This window comes from Varroa jacobsoni, unplaced genomic scaffold (genome assembly GCF_002532875.2).
Source record: "Varroa jacobsoni isolate VJ856 unplaced genomic scaffold, vjacob_1.0 scaffold_358, whole genome shotgun sequence".
Taxonomy (NCBI): domain Eukaryota; kingdom Metazoa; phylum Arthropoda; class Arachnida; order Mesostigmata; family Varroidae; genus Varroa; species Varroa jacobsoni.
In genome coordinates, this window is record NW_019213260.1 from 237,193 (window position 1) to 260,734 (window position 23,542).

At 37.2% G+C, this 23,542-nt stretch overlaps 1 protein-coding gene across 2 annotated transcripts in view; it reads left to right on the forward strand.

The window, feature by feature from the left end:
* Positions 1-4,071: 4,071 nt before the first annotated feature.
* Positions 4,072-23,542, forward strand: part of 7B2 (Secretogranin_V domain-containing protein 7B2) — a 37,676-nt gene continuing 18,205 nt past the window's right edge. The window contains exons 1-3 of one of the 2 annotated variants that reach the window (XM_022831923.2): positions 4,072-4,243; positions 5,813-5,969; positions 18,535-18,719. In XM_022831923.2, coding sequence (XP_022687658.1) covers positions 5,856-5,969; positions 18,535-18,719 — 299 coding nt within the window. In that variant the 5' untranslated portion in view covers positions 4,072-4,243; positions 5,813-5,855. Of the gene's footprint in view, positions 4,244-5,804; positions 5,970-18,534; positions 18,720-23,542 lie in introns of both variants that reach the window. The other variant, XM_022831922.2, reaches the window with a different exon arrangement.

A 23,542-nucleotide genomic window follows, 5' to 3' on the forward strand; every position in this document is an offset into this window, starting at 1 on the left:
TTGTAATTTATGGTGAAAATGACTCTTCTGCAATAATCTTAGCCCGTAACATGAGTGAATGGATATAATTGAAGCGACATGTGGTGCCTACTAGGTAATCTAAAACAGTTGTTCAATACAATTTTGAGTCTTGGCTTACTGGTAAGTCCGAAGTGTTATCAACAACTGAAAGAGACAAAAAACAAACCATGCAATAAACAAGCGGGCTTATTGAACAAAACTAATTTATTGCACGACGACGCTCGACCTCACAGCGCAAAAATCATCCACCATAATCATCAGATATTGTTCCCACATGCTAATGTTTTTTACAAAGTGTTTTTTTTACATTCCTTACTAGAAAAATTGTTCAGAGCTTTACATGTCCAAATTACGTTCATATGCTACATACCTTTACAACAGCGGAATAAACAAGTGGCGCCAAATGAATGAAAACTATATATAATGATGCATACCTCTATTGAAAATAAATGAACTATATTTAAAGAACTGAAAAAGGTCGAATTTCATGCTGATATATGATACAAATGAATCTAGACACGATTGGTTTTTATGGTTAAAAAATGCATCTAGAAATCGTTTTGAGATCAGAGTCCTAGCTAGTAGTCGCTTAAAGTGATAGAGGGTACTTTCATGACGAGTATCAATTAAGCTCCGTTAAATAAATAATAAGAGAACAACTACTGAATTAAATTGATGCATACGTGATTTGTGAAAGTATATATATATATAGAATTACACGAACAGAATTTCTTTCGGTATCCTTTCTATCTCAAATGCTTCTAGAATTGCTAATTTTGATTATGCATACTCAACTTGAAGGCATGTGAAAAGTTCTAGATTTCGCTAGGAACTTGCTTCGTACTGGTGGATTGAACAATGTTTAACGGCAATACCGGACGTAAAACTCTAAATATTTTGGTTTAGCCATGTAAAACACTTTTCAGAACCTAACTTGTTAGGTAACTTCCGTCAAGTACAGTCGTTTCTGCCTTACAACTAGTGTATGACCGCGTAGAACAACTACATTTATGTTGTAATCAGTTGTTAACTTAATTATGATCTTGTTGCAAACGTTTAGTTAAACATTTCATCAGTCGGTGGCTTTTCAACATTTGCACTGCATTTGTATATATTTACACTGCTCTAAAACTGAGGAGAGTTACGATGCTCAAGGTTCCATATTTCCATGGAGCAAAGCCAGTTTCTAAAATATGGCTTTGAATTACTTGGGATATTTTCAGAACACTCTTCTGCGTGCTTCTCGCGAGGCACATGAGGAAACGAAATGGGTCAGTAGGCACAATAAACGTACGACGCGGGAAAATATCAGCGGCATGCTGTCGGTGGAATCACGCGATGATTACGCCTTCTTCTTCCATGGTCGTGTTTACAAGCCTAAATTTTTTTATGTCACTTTGCAAAGAGTTAATTCGACCAGGGCGGGCGACCATCTGGAGTAATGGAAATCAGTTAGATCGATTATAGTCCACAAAATAATTGTACTCCCGATTTAAAGCACTACAAATGTGAAACAAAAATGAAAAGTACAGGCTCGCCACCTGTACAATTTGCACGTGTCATATTGGAACAATATAACACTTTCGAACTATAATAGAAGCACCCTCGGTCATTGAAACAGTCACGTAAAAGTGCACAGAAACACCAGCTAAAGAAAAACCGGTAACGCGTATGACAACTTAAGCCTCTTTCCCATTAATTTTACAACAACGAGGCGACATTGATCGAAACAATGAACTCTTGTCAACTCTAACACAATAAAATCAGAATACAGCTAAATCAAAGCATTCCTGGGTTGGTTGATAATTGGCAAATAACTAAGAAAGGTAGATAAGGAATTAGAAGTTAACGCAGAAAATCTAGAAACAAAGCCCATCGAGAAGGGAGATTTCCTAAAATGTTGAATATTCGAATTTTCGGAAAAAAATGTTGAGGTTATAAACAACGAAGTCGGTGTCGAACAACAGCGAGTGGTAAGCCTACATTAAATGGATAAAAATGAAATTCCAAGCATCGTTGCTCAACTTGAGCTTGGATTGTTTACTAAACAAGCTTTTCATGCTATGAGGAGTAAGGCGACAAAAACTGGAAAACTCAGGATTCGTTGGTAACACGGAATCAGTCTAACCTAGAACCCATCTGTATGAATTTCTGGTGAATGAAGATGAATAATCTTAACGCCAAACCACACTTGAAGTTTGCCAAACTACAACGACGAATTTACAGATTGGGGTGAAGAAAAGCGAATACGAGAAACCGCTGTGGAATACGAAGGAAATATTATCTAACTCGAAAAGAATCAGGTCAACCGCATCGGCCTATTTTCTGTATGTACGTCGTATCAGGAAAATAACCAGCTTCGAATCAGCAGGTCCCGGTAATTTAAAAAGTAACAACAAAATCACATAGTGGTTTAAAATAAGAACCAAATAGTAAGCATTACTATAATTGTTAATTAGAGTGGTATACATGTGAAATTTACTAGATAATGGTACCGTTGAGGCAGCATTAATTATTTATCATATAGATTTATTCAGTGTTATGATTATGAAAATAGTTTGGCACGCGCCATTCAGAGCGACTTTCCAGCAACAAACGTTGATTTGTTTGTCATACGGTATTTTCCGCGAACTACATATAACGATGAAGGCTGGCCGTATTTTATGCTCCCGAAATCCGCCAATCAACCATTACACTTCAGTAAAAGCTAATTCTGGACAAGCGCTAAAAGTGCAACATACGAAAATGCATAGCCAAGCAGTGTCCTAGATGCAGGAGCTCGCTCTAAAGCATCGCCTGCCACTGAAAAACTTGCAGCAGTTTTTCAGGGAAACCCAAGTTGTTTCATTTCAACAATGACTGGCAAGGCAGATTGCCTATATCAAAGTTTTCCTCATTACGTCACTGCATTCTTTCGCATCATAATTTTACTCTGTAGACGTTTCCTTGTCAATGACAGATTTTTAAATAAAAGTTTAAGACTTTAAGACACTTTGCTCCGGAACTATGAGGTACCGTTTTGATTTTAGTCTCTGACCAGACGAGTTCTGAAGCACTTCTCCAACTATAACAATTAAAACGATCTAATTTTTAACGCAAAAACCGATATTGTCTTTGGAGTTGTAAGCAACCAACGAGCGTTCAGTGCTCTTCTCTGTAAACGTGGTGAGTCGCATGGATATGATCTTGACCAGTGCACTGCCGCGCCAAGCTGAAGCCTTTGCCAGTAATTCCATATAGAGGGTAAAATTAAAACAGGCATAAGGCTGAAAAGCAGTACGTTTACATATCTAATTAGAAAAAGCAGATGCAATCAGTTAGGAGCAAGTACACTTATCTTAATTCTGCTTGCGCTGTAAGTATACTTTTCAAACTGCTCTCCTTACCTTTCCTAACTTTTGCGTCAATATTTCAACGTTCTTCAGCATATTAAAATATCATGTTAGATTACTAACCATATACAATCACTTGGCTTGTACATTAGCCATAATACATAGGTCATTCTGACGATATCAATCACTCCTCATGTATATATCATCTTAATACGTATCATAGACGCTTAGTAAATACGTTGGGCTGTAATATGTTCTACAGACTGCCGGTACTATTAAAATGATTGAATGAAGTTAATAATAGCCTTGAAGGGATGGCTTGTGTAACCGGTGGCAAACGTCCACTCGATTCGTAGTTATGTTAGGGAATAATTATTTGAATAAATGAAACGTATTCTGAACATGCGTGGCATAGACCTGGTTGCCTTCACATAACCACGCCGTTAGTTATCCTTGCGGAAATATCCTAACGTTAAAATAGATGTAGCAATTTTACTTTGTGACATTAATCATACATCTTCATTGTAGTCATCGAGTCAGATAAAAGCTGTTTACTTTATCAATCTCCGGCGCAAGCGAACAATATGCGTAATAAAATACCGCTGCTGCAATTCGATACAATTCGAAAATTCAGCGCCATCACCAGTTTGCCGCGCTCGCGCTCCTTACGAGTCCCGAATGTTGTTGACGTCATCATAGGGCCCTTATCTTGTCGTGCCCAACACGGCACATTGGTTGTGCTCCCTTTCGGGAGAGCCTGGCCTGCTGCTTTTCTGCTTCCCTCCATCTTGGATCTCGTCCGGTGACCATTCTAAAGCAGGTCGAGCCGCACTCGCAAATATTCTAACGGACCTGAACACGGCATACCATCAAACAGCACATTGACATAGGTAAGTTATTTTAAACTATGTAGGCTTATTCGGCTAATTCATATGTAAACGCTATACCGATTGTCACTAGGGTTTGGGTTCTCTAAAGCCTATAGAGAACGGAAGTACCAGGGCGGGCTATACATTATGCAACATATGGACAGAACAAAACATGCAAGTACGTTTTGTTTCGTTTTTGGCCTACATGTTTCTATTTACTGTATGTCAAGGATAATTTACGCATAACAGTGATAATTAAATATCTTTAAATGATTTTGACGACAATGTCTAGTGGCAAAAAGGTGTCTAATCCTAAAGTATCCTGCGAGGTGGTAAACTACCGCAACGCCTTTTGTTCTTACTAAGCAAGAACTATCATTTACATGTTTTAAATACACGAAACCGTCATTACTCAGTATTGCATATCTCTTCCTGATGCTTAAGATACACCCCACACATACCCCTAAGGCTAATAAGTAGAATCGTTACCATTGCACCATTATCGAGGTCCCTTTAAAAAAAGTCCATCAAAAGATTAAATATTCGGCTTGCGTTTGTGGTTTTTGATAGGGCGATGCTTTCAACTTCTGCTCCAAAATAGCTCTAATTAAGCTAGTAGCATCTGTACGATTTCTTAGCATCTGACTTATTAGACGTGGAGCGTTACTGATAAGCTGGCTAGAAATCTTGACATTTCATTTACAGAAAACTAACTTGGATTCTGTTAAGGGGTAATATATTTAACCAAACGGTTCGTCTTTCGTGCAAAATATGTTGCATGACGGGTTGAAACGGAGATTACTAGCTTATTCTTACTATTACTTATTTTTGATTGATCATATCTCATAAAATTGGGACAAATTAGTACAGAAAATTTGTCATTTATAAATTCTTTTACCACAGAGGTCTCAGTCCTATTGCTTTTACGACAAAAGGTGGAGCTTGATTGAGTCTGTTCGCACGCCGATGGAGTGCACATATTATGAAGGAAAGTAGTATTAATCTAGGCTGATGATGCTGTTTCCTTTGATTTTAAACTTCACTCTATACCTCTTAGAGTTTCAATGTTACGTGTTGGAAACTAACGGGCAGCTGTAAGCCTGAGGTATTTCCTGCCTACCGCCCATCGATAAAATGAAGTGAACATCTTTTTACTTTAATTTAATAAAAGTTTTTTAAGTTACAAAATGGGGACCACTTTCGCAAATATGGTCTAGTTACTCCCTGAATGAATAAATAAAGGAAATCTGGGTCTGAGATGATAGAGTTTGGCAACATCGTATTTATGGCGACTGCTGCTGCTGCACCATCGCCAGCAGACAATTCCTGGAACATTTAGAAGGTTTCTTTGTATTATAATAGGTAATAGCTAACCTGCTACCCAGTATATATATATAATATATATATATACTGGGTAGCAGGTACGCGTGTATTTGCAATAAATGCATGAGAAACACCATGCGAAGGCATTGTTTTATGCTGGCAGCAAATAGGTCTTCCCAGCATCCGACATTATGCATACTCTATTGTAGTCTAAACTTGATTAAGGCATATTTAAAATAAATTATTTGTCTTGGTTAAGTGTTTTAGTTGACGTGAGGGTTCGGTATTGGTGATCGGTGATTAATCAACTATGGCGAGATCTCTGTTGCATTGCATGGGCATCACAATATTGCTTTTTGTGCTGACTCTCGGCGTCCAAAGCCAGCTGGATCCGTCTGACCTTGATGAAGCATTTTTTCAACAGGTAAATGTCTATAACATCTTAGAGAGCGACTATACCGAAGTGTCTGTACCAAAATAGCAATAAGACAGTTAACATAGGAGTTTATGTAACTACACTGGTAACCAAAGCTGTCATCAGTATTTTTGTTGAATAGAATATGTACATATGATACGGCTATTTCCCAAAAAAAAATTCTTTAATTAAAAGCATTTTGAGCTTTAATAGATGATTCAAGACTAGTTACACCTAATGCGTTATATTTCTCGAGTAATTTCACTGTCCCGAAACTGAGCCTGGTCTGCCCGATTTTATTTTTTAGAATACAATCAGTATTTTTATTAGCAACTATCAGTGAAACTTGCCCAAAGATCAGGATGTAGAGGAAAGATTTAGATCCTTTCCATGCGTTAAACTGCGAAACGAAGTGTGCTGACGCCCGGAGTCGAACCTAAACGACGACGTACGGTTCTTCGTGTGAAAAACGACGTTTCACCAGAATTCTAACAACAACTTAATTTATTGAGTATTCGCCGTCACTCTCTTTGACCTTCTTTTGTCTGTCTATCAATTTAAATGTTCTTTCTCGCCAGAAACTCTTAGATCTGATGTTAACACACTTGTCGAGCCAGGTTTAAAGACTCTTTTTGTTCTCCAATATGCGGTTACTAATTTCATTTACCATTGATTGAAGAAAATGATAGTCTGCTAGTGCGAGATCTGGAGAATATGGTAAGTGTAAAAAAACCGTCCACCCAAGCTCTTGCAGGGTGGCCATCTCAATCCTTGTTTTGTGCGGCTTTGCATTGTCATGACTTTGCATTGTCTGTCGGATTTTTCTGTTGGATAGCCTCTTCCGGTCCGTGGAACTGGGCCATATACGGATCCGTGTTAACCGTTTTAATTTTTAGAAGTATTTTTTAGCGTGTAAAATCCTTCCAACCTCTTTAAACTGATATAATTGTCTACCTAGGATGGAGATCCGGGCTTGAGCTCATCTTCTCTGCTTTAGCACAACGTGAAGATATCACGTCTTTACGCTAGCGACAAGTCTATTATGTGGCTAGGCAGGCTAGATATTGAGAAATAATGAGAAGTTGTGTTCCTTTGTAATGTTCATTCAATTTATGGCATACCTGAGCTCCCATTTTTTAACTGAATGCGGTGAACCTAAAATGCTTCTCGATAACTAGATGGCTGCAATTTACTTTCTGGCTTGATTCAAGAATTGTTTGGCGGCTGTACTCCTTCAAACGTACTTTCAATTGATCCTCATCGATCTCGGATGGCTATCAGGAGTATCCTTCAGTTTTAAGATGCCATTGTTAAACTTTGCAAACCAGTGTTGAGCAGTCCTCTCAGTTATAGAGTCCTCGCTACATACGACATATATATCTCCGTTGCTTTAGCAGATGTTTAACTGCGGTAAAAGGCGAAATAGGGTAGGTGTCAAAAATGCACTTCATTTTTATCTGTAGTTTTCGTTTTCGGAGCACGAACCCAATCTAAAATTCCATTCACTGCATAACGAAGTTACAACTTATAGAAGAAAAAGAACACGTTTAAATGGTGTAAGGAAGTAAACTGACAGCGGAGAGGTGAAAGGGTAATGAAATATTGAAAATAAATAACAAATGCTCGTGTTCCAATCTAGTACTCAAATGGTAGAACATCTTCAAACTGTTCTAATTCATTTCATTCTTGCATATAATATTTTTTGCAAAAAGTATTATTTTCGCTAGTATTCTGTAACATACTTCTCAACGCGATTTCTCCCAGAAATCGGCGTATGTTATCTTATCTATCATATGCATCGGAAATTGTACATCAGCACGCTTAACACATTTCTTCTTTAATAATCAATACGCTGATGTTAGCGCCGACTGATACTACCGCCACATTGGTACTGCCGCTGCTGATTTCGTTACTGATAATAAACAGTTAGATCTTCAATAAGAAAGACAGATTTCTGTGCCAGCTCGTGAACAACGCTGATTCTACGCCGCAGATTAAATATCCGTAGCTCCTAACACAGAGAGAGCCTTTATAGTCCAAAAAAGAACATTAGCGTGTCGTATCTCTGTCATTCATCAAAGCTGTTCCCGGTGAAAACTGCGGGATTACTATTATCATTCATATGGTCCTGATAATATTCTTAGCCATCGTGTTACTTGAGGCCGTAACTACTATTAAATATGGTTCTTGAAATGGGGGTATTGAGCGCTAAGTTAACGTGACATCAGCAAGTGAGTATGAACGAATAAAAAAATAATGTAGGCAGACATAGGCAAATCTTTTCAACGATGTTTCGAATGTAGTAGACCAGCATATGGGACCAGCTCAACAGCTATTGAAGAATTCTTCTTTCGTGTAAGTTAAATCAGCTAGAGTAGCATGATATTTGTAGATTTACGTAGGATTGAATTAGCATAATTCAAACTCTGATTGAATTGATCTAGTTACGAATCTATTTTTGTCTAGTTTTATGATTTTGAAGGTAGCACCGTACGACTTCTGGTTTTAGCAAACAAAACTTATCTATTGTTTATTCATAATTTTTCTACAGCTGTCTCCTTCCCCTCAGAGTCCAAAGCTGTTGATAATCCACGCTTCGATATAATCTCGAGAGAAAAGCTCCCGAAGATGTGAGCCCCCCAATTTGTTAAGCTAAAAGTATAACTTGCTGACCTTTTTCTGTGTCTTTGCCTTGTAAACGATTACCAAATTCAGAAATTCTGAGTTATAGATATAGTATGTTCCACAAAGCTATGTTCACCTGATATTTTATGAGCGCGCCTACGAACCGAAAACGACTCAGCGGCTCCTTGAAGTATTTCTTTTCGAATTTCAGAGAAGCCTTATGTGGTTACTTAAGAAATTTTTTCATTGTATCTTCAAGCTTAATCTTCAATCTTGGCGACGGCTAGTATCGTTTTGACTTTCCGTACGTAGAGTAATCACACTCATCCAGCTACCTACACGGATCTGTATGAACGTTATTCTAATCTATATAGTAATAGAGTCGTAAATAATAGGTAAAAAGCTAATAACAAACATTTAAGAAACTAATACACTTATCCGAACGTTGTATGGTGAAAACTAGTTAAGAAAATGTTTCCGTGTACTTAAGCCATTTGGTATGTGTATCTAACAACCTAAACCACCTTGAGAACTGGTAGTACATGACAAGCTAAAAGTTTGAATTTTTTTCGTCCTTCTCGCTTTTATATATAAACAAGTGAAGGCTAGCAGTCTGTCCAGGGATAAACACAGTTGCGTTTTGCTGTTAGGACAATATATACAGAATACAAAAGCAGTACCTGCTTTTAGTAAAAACATACATCGTAATGGTACAAGACAGGCACTTTGCAAGTGTCGCACAGAATACACACCATAATTTTAGTTGATGAGAATAATATTGAGGTGATTAATCGAGAAATTCGACAAAACTGGTTTACTTATAAGTAAAATGAGGCCAAAAATGCCACAGACCGGATGACTAAATCATAACATTGTAAAATATGGAGCAATCTGGATGCTGATCCAACGATTGTAGCATGACGTCGTACCCAACAACTCAACCTATCGAGGAGCACTTTACGACCCGCTTTAAAGCAAAAATGGCATTTTTCTCCGTATAAAGTATAGTTAATTTAGTAACTAGAAACTCAGAATTATCACAAGCATAGTTTATCCGCCGATTACATGTCGAAAGCGAAGCATGCGCCTTTTTTTTAACATATCTTCCGTTATGAAGCTAATTTTCAACTGCATGTCTAGGTAAATAATTGTCGCATCTGAGGCTCGCAAAATTCAATAGTGGGTGTTTAGCAACAACTTCTCTCAGCAAAAGCCACTGTATGATATGACTTGTAAAGCAAAGGTATCACTAGGCTCATTTTCCTCGAACGTGACTTCGAAACGATAGCAGATCTTGCAAACAGTCAATGGCGAGCTTTATCTTAATATAATGCAAATCTTTCTGTGGACAGAAAGAAACGCAAACAACCTTTGATTTTATAAAGATTAACCAAATTGCCAGAACACGCTGGAAACAATCAGCTTGAAACAATGTTTTCAAGTCAACTGAGCTTATTAAGCCGCTGCGAGATCTAGTAATGAAAAATCTATAATCCAAAGTACTGCATTTATAAAGTGTTAAAGTCACAAAGTTACATAAGACGGACCACTTTATACATGACATTTGGTTCTCTGTATGATACGAATTAAGCCCTCTGGGCCAAGCTAACGCTGGAACACAATTACGCACAGAACCTTGGCTTTTGTTTTCTATTCCAGGACGATTCCACGTTAAAATTAGAGAGGGCTTTTTATCATATACTGTCATATATATTCTGTATTGTAATGGCCGTGAAAGTAAATAGATGGTTATTAGTTCCGAAGCAGTTGCGGTATAAAAACCGTAACAAATAGCCGATATGTTGTCAGTCTCAAGCCAACGGCCTCGTCCTTCACAATATCGTTTTTCGCTTAAACATTGGTTATCCATGCTCGATTTTCTAGGGACAATTCCCGACAGAGGCTTGTCACCTTTATTCAGCCGCTTGTAGCGGCGTCAGGTCGTGCTCTGTGTTGTCGCCGGTTTGGACGCGGACGTTTAGCCTCTTTGATTATGTGCAAAGAAGCCAATAAGTGTGTGTGATTGGAGCGATTAGATACCGCTTTAGTTAAATGTATCCTAAATATTTGTTTTTGTTGAGAAGAGACAAATCTTGATATACACATGAACAGCACATTTATTTGGAGGGCACAGTTGAATGCAGTTGATTCAGTCAAACAGCTGAGATGACCAGCGCATCAAAAACGAAGCCACTAATACTGTCCTATGAGAATATCCGCCTTTTGCTCTTTGCAGTAGGGTGACAATCGGCAACGAAGCTGCTGAAGGACGAACGGTTATCTGCTAGAATGACTCTCCATAATGGCCCGACGCTCCGGCTGGTTACCAGCCTATGCTATTAAAGGAGAAAAATCATCATTTGTGAATACGTTTTCATTTAGCGCAAGAATACCTCACTTCTGAAACTCTCTAATAACACTTTATGCCTCTAATATTACTATAGTAAATGACTTTTTGTACGTATTTTTTCAATCGAGCTTTATCACAAATTGTGATCCTTTTACCGTAAATAATAATAAAGTTCTGTTGAGTTGCACGAATCAAGTCTCGATTACGCTAAAGACTGTCACGTCTAGGGGTCGTTCGAGCAGTATAGTGGAAGTGTAATGATAGGCCGTTCTCTAAAGCCAATTTAATAGCACTTAGGCTGGCGTGAGTCTCAGACCCGAGAAAAGTTGCACATATATTGGTTTATTGGGACATATATACGCGCTTACAACGACGATTCATATTCAGAGGTGATCCTGACTCTTTTAGTTTTCCTGTATAATAAACAACTGACGACATTTTGTTTTATAACAACTCGAAATGATACCGGCCCATACAGCCCCAAAGTGATCATGTAATCTTACTCAAACTAATGATTTCTATGAAACGTAGCTGGCTTTCAGTTTGGCATTGAAAATGTTACTTTGGAGCAGGGGAAACTGTGGAGATGGTTATTTTGTTTATATTATTATTCAGTAGAGTTTATTGAAATGTAAACTGTCTTATATAATCTCAGCATTTCTTAATTGCTCAAACAAAAATCTGCATAAAATTTCTGATTCGTGCACTTTTAGAACTTCTTGAAACCTAAAAAATTGTATTAGAGTTCCAAATTGACGTTCCTTGGTTAAAAAACGGAACCGCTTGTATAACCCCCGTTTCACACAGCCTTTCTCTCTTTCATATATTGTTTATATATTTTAAGTAGTCAAAAAAGTATCGATGTTTTTGAAGTCGAAGTTTAAATAAATATCTTTTTAAATTTTCAATTGATACTACTAAACTAAACACGCGCCATTTTGATCGATGCTTTCCTGCTATTTTTCTGGTAATACCATAGTCACATAACCATATAACTTCTATGGCTCTGGATGAGGATATGTGACGAGTGACTTTTGCATATCTGCATTGAAGCAAAGTTAACATCATTAAAGCAGATGTGGAGAGACTAGAGCGGATAGTAGTCTGACGGTGCGAGATTCAGATGAATTAAAATCTACCACCCAGGTTTTCTTAATTTTTGGCGAGAAGCTGTAAATGTATGCGGTCATGCATTATCCTTATGGAGGATGGCGTCCCTTCTACTCACTCTTTCCAGTCTCTATTTTCAATGGCTTGTTGTAATCTTGTTATATGTTGACAGCAAAGGCTGGAACCGATTGTTTTGTTCTGCGGCAGAGCTCACAATAGACGTTCCTCTCCAATACCGACAAACATTACATGCTTTGACGTCAGTTCGCGCTTTTACAAATAGTGGAGCACATTTTTTTGCATATTCTGTATATGATCAATTTTTCACCACTTAAGATAAACCGTCTAGGGTCGGTCCCATTTTGTTGGGTATATATAGAGCTAGATGTAAATATAATCGAGTAAATGCTTTAGCACCAGTTTGTGTGCCACCCAAACATTAAGCTTCTTTTCGTAACTAGTTTTTCCCAAAAAGTTTTAAGCTGTTTGGTGATGGATGTTTAGTTCTTTGACGATGTCATGACCAATTATAGATGTCGGTCTGGTTCAGCTTTTGCAATAAGCTCATCAACCTTTTTTGTAATTGGCCTACCACTAAGAAAACGTTTCGACACCGAAATTTCCAGAACGAAAGCGACAGAACTATCTTTACACCGTTTCTTCCGTTTATGTATCTGGAGCAGAAACAACACATCGTTTATGGGTCTGGACCGCATTTGTGCCTTGACCCAATAGGATTGTAAAATATAGAGATTTTTACAGAAACTTTTATTATTTCCTCTATATTATCATTCATATTTAGGGCGCTTTATCTTATGGCTTAACGAAGACAATTCAAAAATACTTAGTACGTCTACTACTCTCAAACTTTAGCCTACAAGTAATGCCAACGCCGACGCAATTTATATTATTAGATATATATGACTTTTAAGTTATTTAGAGAGAAATACCGTCACTCCTTTTTACACAACTCAATAAGGTAAGGAATCTGAAGGCGGACCGAAGTTGCTTATGAAAATGTGTATTAACAAAAAAAAATTTTAGCATGTGCTAGAAGTGTCATTCCCGATGATCATTTTTACTCAATATATCAACCACTCATAATGGTTATTGTTTCAATTTGAGACCTAATCCACTCACTAGTTATTTTAAAAATATTTCTTCATAATCCGCAAATAACTTCATGATAGTGATGGTGCGTCGCACGATATTGACTACCCTGAACGTTAATGTTATATAAGAATACATTACATACGGAAAATTTTAGTGGAATTAAGTTTTGGACTGATAGCTGGCCAAAATTTCAAAAATGCAGCTGCTTAAACCCGCGAAAATATTCAAAAAGATAAAAAAAATCCAAGAGGTCTCAAACAAACTAACCTTTGAGCTTATTTAGACAACTGGGTTGGCAATATATATTTTGACTTTTAAAACAATCAGTAGTTTCTATATTAAAAAAATCGAATTATATCAAAATTGACTTTTTGAGCCTTTCTGATACATTTTTAAGCCCTTTAAATCCAAACTGTATTGAGGGACTTCCAGTTTGCCTCACGAAAATCTTTGTTATCTTTTTCAGAAGAAGCATAAAAACTAGCGAGAATATTAACAGTCAATTTCGAACAAAAAGGAATCTTTTAATTTTAACGGGGGTTTGTCCCGTTGTGTTGTGAATATACTGCATTACAGTTGATTTTCGCTTAAACTGCAAAAACCATGCACTGGTTTCCTCGATAGGTTCATTGTTTTATTTTAGGAAGGGATGGGTTTCTTCTAGTGCTAAATATGGTGGATGAACAAATGTTTACCGCAGCAAACAGTCCGACAAACTTTATCCGAATTTAAATACCTCGTTTCAGAATCCTCTAGATTCTAACTCGGGCTTAGCCATATTTCGTTTCGTGCTGCGAGACAAACGTCTGAAGCAGTGTTTGACGGCAGTACCGGACGTGAAGGCCGAAACTTTGAATTAAAAATTAGGAGATAAGGAAGGGCTTTTTTCTAATCTTTCCTCTCCCGTTTATCTTTCTACTGTGTGTTTTCCTCTATATTCCGTTTGAGACTGGTCTCTTCCTTACAAGTCATTCGTGCTTTTATTACACAGTCAGAGGAGTTTCAACTAGTTCAAACTTCAGAGACAGGCTCCATGAAAAAAAAAGTGCATTTTGATATTTACTTTATTTTGCTATCTACGGAGGTTGAAAAGCAGCGGAAACATTCCGTAATACGTGTGCCGCGTACAGGAACGACTCCATGACTGAGAGGATCTTTCGAGAGGGTTTGCTTTGTCTAAATACGGGATCTTTAATCTGGAGGATGTACCTCACTTCGGTTGGACATCAAAGTCGATGAGGGTTTTGGATGGCAAACGTACAGCAGCTAGCCGAGAAAATTTGTTGCGAGCCTGAGCCTACTATAAGTTATTTTAAATGTATGAAATTGTTTTAGAAGTTCAGAAGCGCGGTAGCCTAGGTGAAGCGCATAAGAAAACACCACTCTTCATTGACCCTTAACGTTTCAGCCGGCACCGGTTGATACGCAAGCGTAGAGTTTTTGCATAGAATTGCAACGGGTCGCGAAAAGTAAGATTTCACGTCGATATAAAGCAGCGAGAGGAGTGGGCAGTTCCAGAAGATATATTTAAAGCCAGAGTTAAGCCAGATCACCATCCAAAAAAGATCATGATTTGCGTTTGATGGGATCGAAAAAGCATAATAGGCTGGGAAATGTTAAAGGTAATAAGGCGATCAGGAAAGACTTATATGTGGTTTAGTTGGCATTTATTGAACGGGCTGTGTAACAAAAAAAAACCCGATAGGCGAATCAAACTCATCCTTCTCGACGATAGTGCCGAACCGTAGGACGCAAATATTGGCTGGACGAATTTTTAAGCACCAAAGCTAAATATATGTGGCGAAACGAAATTAATTAATTGGTTAATAGGTACATGAACGAGTATATGATAGGTAAATTTGTTGCTACAATTCGAGTAAAGCGCTGCGTGTCTTGTTACATGAAGAACAATTCTTACTTTTCATATATGCATACTAACATGACAAACCTTAATCTCATAATTCAAGACAATGCTGTTTCATAATGATGCGACATTTCATAAGACTTTTTTATGTGTTCGAAATGCGTTTGAAAACCGCTCTTTTACCCTTTAAAATCTGAGACCGTTCATTTGAATATCATCAATTGGGATTTTAGCGAATATAAGTTCCGTCACGGAACTGCAGCGGCGGGAACAGTTCGCCGCATGTATGTTATATTCGGTGAAAATTCTACCACTAGAAACACCGCGATCTGGAAATTTGAACCTAAAGATGAATCCCGTGGAAGACCCCTCTGAGGGTAAATAACGAAAGTTTGAAGTTGTGGTCGAAGCCGACTCATTTCAAAATGCACGAGTGTTACCTCTTCGGTTTGGTGTATGTAGAAGTAGCTATTGAATACGTGGATGCCGCACGTTTTGAACGAAGAAACAGGCACATAGACGCTTCGTCTCCTTGTTCTCACGCTGTTCAACAACCCACTGTATTGATTTTTTTGCAGTTATGATAAAAAAATGGATACTCTACGGCAATTGCAAACGGTCACATCAGTAAGTGGATGCAACTGAAGCGGCGGGACTCCACTTTAAAACAGATGTATCCTTATGGTGTCTGTTTGATGACCTGATGCAGGTGTTCTTTTCTACAGCTTCGCGAGTTTTGATTAACAGCCAAGTTTAATGGACAAAGAAAACCCATTCTTATTACACAACAGTGCTTGATCTTACACCACAACCGCGGTGGCAGCGACTGGAGGCGCTCTATTAATTATTATGTCCTCCCACAAATTACAATCCTTCCCAAAATTTAGACAATTTCTTAATAAGAAAATTATTCATATTTCAGCATGATGTAGAAATTGTTTTTCGAGATTTCATAGACTTTTCATAGACTAGAGAATGACCTAATATTATCGAACAAAATATACAATGAGCACTCGAAGTAAGCTGTTCGCCTGAAACTTGAATACTCCTAGGACATCCAATTTTATATGTTTTTGTTAACAGCACTCCACAACATATAAAACGGCTATGTAATTCCAGAGTCAAGTAATTGAAACTGGATAACAGCTTTAACACGTTATCATATTCGTGCATCATATAGAAGCTTGATCATTTCAGTCTCTTTGAACTTCGAGATAAGGCAGGTAGGCGGCAACCATAGATAATCCGTTTAACTATTGTATTGCCAGTAAACACACTACTATATTATAACTTGTTACTCCGATGCTGTCGAAAGCTAGTTATTATTGATACATCCGGAAAATGAAAATAAATTATAGATAACAAATCTAATGCGTTACCTTATGAACCATGGATCATTAGCCGAGCTCAGAGACCGTATATACCACAAAAAAAAAGGCTCAAATATGGTTTTAGCTATTGGATTAATGACTATCAAATTCATTGAAGAGTTTTATTGCTCTTTTAGATCCGATCAGGGCGGTGTGATGACTGTTCAGTTCCATACATGAACGATTAATTATTTTTAATAGAAGAAAAGCGTTAAAAAGAAAATTTTAAAAATATAAGTTACAACACTCAGGTTTTGGCTTAGTTACTCAAGCAATTTACGGTTATTGAATAAGTATAGTTTACATTAAAAAGGAGGTTTCAGTTACGAGTGACTTAAACCTCAAGCTGGCAATATACTATGAAACCCCTAATACCAAGCTTTTATCTACTCTATAATCTTGGTTTCACAATGTTTGTTTTATTTTGACTAAACATAAACAGCACTTCCAATTTCGTACTGAATAGAGAACGTAATTTTTCTTCATTCTAGTCACGGCATTCGACCGATGTCCGTGCGGGAGCTCAACCCATGAAAAAACGTGGTCTAAAAGCCATTTCTATAAGCTGGATATTCTAAATACGGATGAATTTGCTAGTTATCGAAAGAAAAAATTAATCATCCGTAAACGCTTGTTATGCTATTGAATCGCCATCTGTAGTCTACGAGCAAAAAATGGGTTTCAATTAAACAATAAAATCAATAAACGCCTTCCGTAATCGATGTAACGGATACACGCCGACGTAAAGAAGAAAAATCCAGATATTAGGCTGTCTAGGGCTAACATCTAGTTTAACCTGCATTTTGAAATACTTTTACGAACTAACTCATCACTTCCCTTCAAGTTGTCGTGGTCTGCGCCGTTTAAATAAAAGTTTTATTTAAACGCGCCGTTTAAACGTGGACATGAGAAACTCGCTTAGGTACAGCCGCTACAGTTCTCTTTCTCGTCCTAGCACTGAAAGCACACTTGCTTACTACTCAAGTACCTGTGAATTGGACATAGAAACACTTCATTTCCATCTAGGAGGCAGCCGTTTGAAGCGATGCTTCAAGGTATCGCAAATTTTAAGCATTTCGAATTTCCTCCGCCACTCTATACATTCTTCTTGTCAACTCCATTACTTTTCAGTAAGCTTGGTCGAGATTTTGGCAAATATAAATAGTGCGAATTTCCCTGACTTTTTCCTGAGCTGTTGCCATTATTTAGCTATGCTTGCGTTTGTGTCGTTAAAATGTTTTATATACAATCAGCAGCAATAGCAGGTAACATTTCCGCCCATTATAGCAAATACTGTGGTACACCTTATTTGGGTTAGTTCACACCTAGTGATCTTTAGCTTAGAACGCTTGGCTTTTCAAGCATACAGCATGTTCTACTTATGGTCCATTTGCAGTAGATTTAGCAATTGCAAACAAGCAGCATTATGATGCCATCATATTTAAATAATAAACACATCCTGGTAATCCTAATATGATTTGAATATAAATATCTGTGAACTTTTCTACTTCTTTGTTTCGTTTCTACTTTTGTTTTCATTGTAGATTAAGTCTCTTCTGAACCGTATATATCAGTCCTTTTAGAATGCATTGCGAACAAGTTTTTTTAAAAAAGCATTCCAATTTTTTTCTAGAAATTTCCCAAGAATGCTGGAAGGCACAGATCAGTTAAGACAAGAAACAGAGTGACTTCATGCCATAAAAAAATTATCCTTTTGTTAAATAGTCCACTTTCTTAAAAATGATGATGGCGCACATCATAGGATCGTCAATCACACTTATTATGGGAAAATAAACTATTAAATTTTTATATAGTGGAATATATCATCATCTTTTAAGAGTGACCTACTTCAATACGAAAGAAAAGTTTTTAATGGTGACAATATATCAGACATGTTAATATCAATAATGGGAAAATACCATGAATACATTAAATTTGTTATTTTTTGCCTATGATCTATTGGCCTATATCTTGAATAAAACTGGCTTCGTGAAGCCAGAACTTAGTCAGGTCTCAGATATAACTTTATTTCAAGCCCAAACAGTGATTGATTCCGAGTCCGCCATCATTCATATACATCATGTGTTATTAAACTCAGATCTTTTATAACGCCGCCTTTATCGATTTTCGTAATTATTACAGCTACTCGATGAGATAGTTGTGAGCGAAAAGACAGCTCATCTCCAAGAGGCATTAGTCGATGAGGCTCGTCAGAAGCAGGAAAGTGCCAGGCAGGCGGAAGAAACTGATTTAGAAGATTCTGAAAAAATGGTTCGATACCGCAAGGAGGGCCAAATCTCTGTTTATAATTACGGGCCGTCAATCAGGTATATGCACACGCGCAACAAGATTAGAGGTATTATAACCAATCCAACATGGATAGGATCAATAAGTTATAGTATTTTTTCCCTTATAGCTAAGCCAAGTGCAATAGATGTGTCTGTTCTATTTAGGCAGAAAAGGCGGGATGGTCTTATGGAGATTGAACCCAAATTTCATAGTTATTTTGTTCTCAACAGTTTTAGAAGGATATTAAGATAATTTTTCAGGTTTCTGAGGGAACAGGTTTTTAAAAATATGATTGTTTTCGAGGCTACCTGGGGGATCGATTATTTCGCTGGAAAAGCTTTACCAGAAAAAAATGTGTAGAAATCATAGTTAATACTATAGTTTTCTCGTTTGATAATCCCCAAGAAACTATAAAAGGATTGGTTGGGCATGCGCGTTGCAAGAAGCGACAACTCTACAGAGTACCACCTAGGATCGCTAGGAGGCTATAACACGCCGGCCTACACTTTACTCTTTTTTCGATTCTATTTTTTTTCTACGAGATATGGATGACTTTTTGCACAAAACTGTCTATTTCAGCATAGCATTTTGTTTTAAAAAATAAGAAGGAAATGTAAGCGAAGAGCAAAAAAAGAAAGGAAGTTTTATACATTAAGAAATAAAATTAAACAAAAAATCGAAGAAACTGGAATTCGATTTCAGAGATACTTTAAAGTGTATAGGGTATACAACATATGTATCGTATCAGAGTTGATCTACTTAAAAGAAAGAGAAAAAGGACAATAAAAAAAAAAACATTTTTTGCTTTAAAGTTCAAACTAAGGCAGATTTTCAGGCGACTCCTTTTACATTTATAATGAAATGTAAAAGTTCCTAGATGGATATCACTTCCGTGTTATTGCTAATTATTTTTGTCATAAGCTAGTTTTCACAAAAGACGGCGATGCTTGAACGAATCGTCGCTGAGAACCATATGGCCGCATTTCACTTCATGTTACGCTTATTAATAACGGGATTCGATGGATAATTTTCATGCTGATTATAACTTCTGCAAGGTACATGTAGTCTTAATTACAGTTTTTGTCAAACTCGGTAGGTAGCTGGAAGTAATGTTTTTTTTTTTACTAAAGTCCTCGATACGCAGATTTTCGGAAATTGTTTACCCATCACGGCGAGAAATACCAATTTAGGCTGCGGATACTTACGAAAACATTACCGGAGGTTCACTTTATTCCTATCAGACCATGAAAGTTTGCGACTTGTGTTAACTGATCCGTCTCTGAAGATTAGTAGTGCTCACGCATAATGGAAAGCTTCTTATATGCGATCTTGTGATCATTTTGGATTACAAAAAGTTGTCTCTAGTTTAACCTTTGAATGAATGTACATCCAAAGTGCGATTATTTCGAGATTCTTTAAAATGAAAATCATATTTGAGACAAGAAACTCGCAGATACATAAAGTAGCGAATCGAAATTGCTATAGCATAATAAATTGGAAATTAACAACTAAAAAATGAATATAATTTTTGCTAACCTCAGTAAATTTAGAAACATTTGTCGGAAAAACATTATAAAACATAGCTTATAGAAAATACACATTAACAAACAATATATCAAATATTGAAATACGAAATCCACATTATATTCGCATTTTCAGTGAACATTCAAATTTTCAATAGTCCTTAAATTCTGACTTTCTAAAGTCAGCGTTAGTCGGTTTTGTGGCTTTTTTTTATAATCAGTTGTTAATCGGTATAATATCGACGGTTCTGAAATGTAATGTATGAGACGTAGAGATCAGTCCACATGCTTGTAAAACGGACAAAAGCGTCTCAGCAATATATGATATTAAGCCATTAGCAAACGACGAATTGGAATAAGAAATTCCCAGATGCAAACCGCAAAGGCACGCACGTAGACTTAGTTAGCTCTTTGACAGGTTGTTCTGATTCCCTCTGGCATGAAACTTTGCTTACTAATTAGTGATGTTTAAGCAGAGGAGTCTAATACATTTATCATTTATTGGCGAAATTCAGCAGCGGATTGGCCTAATAGAGACAGAACAAAGTTAGTACTTATAAGTAAAAGTACCCCTACTGAACATCACTTAAGCCCGCATAGAATTTCCAGATATAGCTGGCGTTTACAGCGTGCTTTTACGAATCTGGAGATACACAAGGTGTGTGTAGGCATTTTGTGGCTATGATTTTATATTAGACGAAAAAAGCTTGTTTTAGAAAATTAGTACCACAGACTGACGACCAATCTTGATAATAGTTTAAAAATTATTTTTGTTCGTCTATGATCTCTTGTAGAACAATAGACAAAGAAAATTGCACGTAAACAATAAAAAAAGACCCTTAAACATCAACGTACGTGTCATGGTTGTCCCTTCCAATAATGTGTAGATAAATAAAATCCTAGGTAAAACTTGAATGTTTAGTTACTAACCTATACATTGTAACAGTAATACGTAACTCTCCCACTGAACATATCTACTCATACAAAACTATTTTCAAAATAATCAAAGCAAACTATTTTTTAAACCGACCAAACTACCAGAAGTCATATCCAAGCATTTATGGCACTAATTAAATTAAACTGGAGCAGCAAGCAACTATCCCGAAGCAACCGAACTGGAATATGTAAGTCCGAAATATCCCCTTGTTAATCGAACAATATTTTTAGAAAATGAATTTTTGTTACTCCTAGGGTGAATAACTTATGCTTCGAAAAATACGATGAATTTATTCTCTAAGTATATGAAAAAGTCGTTTGGCAAAAGCTTAATTCCCTTGTTTCAACACAACTTTTTTAGGCATTCCTGGTAGTTTTAGACGATAAAGACACAGATAAACATCAATGCCTTACTAGCATTACGTAGCAAGGCGCGGCTAAAGCTAGAGAACAACCAGGAGACACTGAATTTTAGGATTAACGGTTGCAACCTCGCACGGTAGATGGAAATTGACGCGGTATTGTACTTGCAAATTTATTACTAAGATTCGTTCACATTGGCTTTCTGAGTAAGTTTGCTAAAAGTAGTTAATGTATCGTGAAATTATAAAGAGGCATTCGTGGGAAAAGTCTGACAGAGGACCACTTCGCTGATGTACCAGTAGAGTACTTATGGAATCTTAGAATGATACCGAAGTCTCGTAGTCTCTATACAGTAACGGCAGTCTTGTAAAAGGGAAATGATCACACTAATAAAACTCGTCAAAAAGCTACAGATCAGAGATTTGTATTGGCAGTTTCTCTATTTCCTTTGCGATGATGTATGATTTTATATACATAAATAAAGAAGATAGATTATAAAATCGGATAGGACATCATGTGATGAGACTTCGTGGCCGTTTATATAGAATGAATTTAGCTTGTTCAGGAGCACATGATGTTGCCTCACAGCTCGCGCCATAATAATAACCAGTTGACGAGAGCAGAAAGAGTATAACGTTGCAGAAAGACAATATTGGATTTGTCTAAGAAAATGGCGCCTCATTGAGTAGGATTGACTAGGAACCAAATTTTTGCCATACCTAGCTTGGGTGTTCTGCTGCTTCGACTGTTAGTTCTATCTGTCAGCTGCTGCTGGACGCAGCAGAAAAAGCAAAGACCCGGTGGCCATATTGTCGAGGCTTCTTAACAGTGCTATTATGATGCAGTGTAGGATCTCTTGTCCTTTATGACAACTTGGTTTATCGCGGTAGTGCCTGGTACAGACTAGAATACCAACCGATGGCCGTATCATTATGCACGGCTGCTAACATGAATCAACCATTCCAAGCCGGAGAAGAAAAGAACAACATTTAAGCAGATATAGAAGAAGTAAAATCGGCAAGAAAAATGCACAGAAAGAGGATTTGGATATAATATTGATAGAAGACCAATGTTTTGCTTATGATATACGTCAGTTCTCCCCCGACAAGATAGGGTTCAAGTGGTGAGCAAGGAAAAGCAATAGAATACGGCCATACGTTGTAGAGCGGTCTTACATCGCACTACATGGACATAAGCTTTCAACGATACACATAAGCAGATACAGTCACATAGAGAGGCAGCGTAATAATAAACGCTGACAGCGCCACAATAGCAAGATGCGGTGCGATACGAAAAGAAGGCAGAAGAGCTACGGTACGGTGTAGTGATGAGGAATTGGAAATAATAAATATTCGAGCGAGACAGGAGCAGCTAACGCAGCTGCAGATAAAAGCCATTACCACTACCAGCAGCTCTATATTCGTACCTCCAAGCACATAGCAACGAGTCGCTCTAACAACGCGTAGTAATTCCTAATGTTATGTTTCGCTAACGTACAACCGATGTAACCGACTGCTAACACAAATTTACAACAGCACCAACAGGTTATACCGATGAAACGACAGTAACAACCGATAAGACCAGCGAACCATAGTCGCAGTGGTATTATTCATTTAACGTTCTGTAAACACGTGCATCTATCGACGTCGAGGTTACTTGTTACAGGTTTCAAATCAGTCACCTACAGCATAACTTTATTTTGCTTAATGCTGTAACGTTGGAACAGGAGCATACAAAATTAGACTCAAAGGATTCGTTGACATTCGTAAATCTATAAACATTTAATGACTAAGTCGAGAGATTTCTTTGTCCACTACGCTGTCCACCTCAGATTATTCAGTTAACTGGATATTCGCTGCTATTACCAACGGCCTTCTCCTTTCTTTCAATAAACTCATATTTCGTCGTGCTGGAAATTTTCAGGTCTGACACTAAAAAAAAACTCTCCCAGCCAATTTTTGATAACTGTTATTCGTTAAATATACAGCTACGAATTCCATTCACTAGTGATCGCAAAAGGCGATATTAAGTCGGCTCGA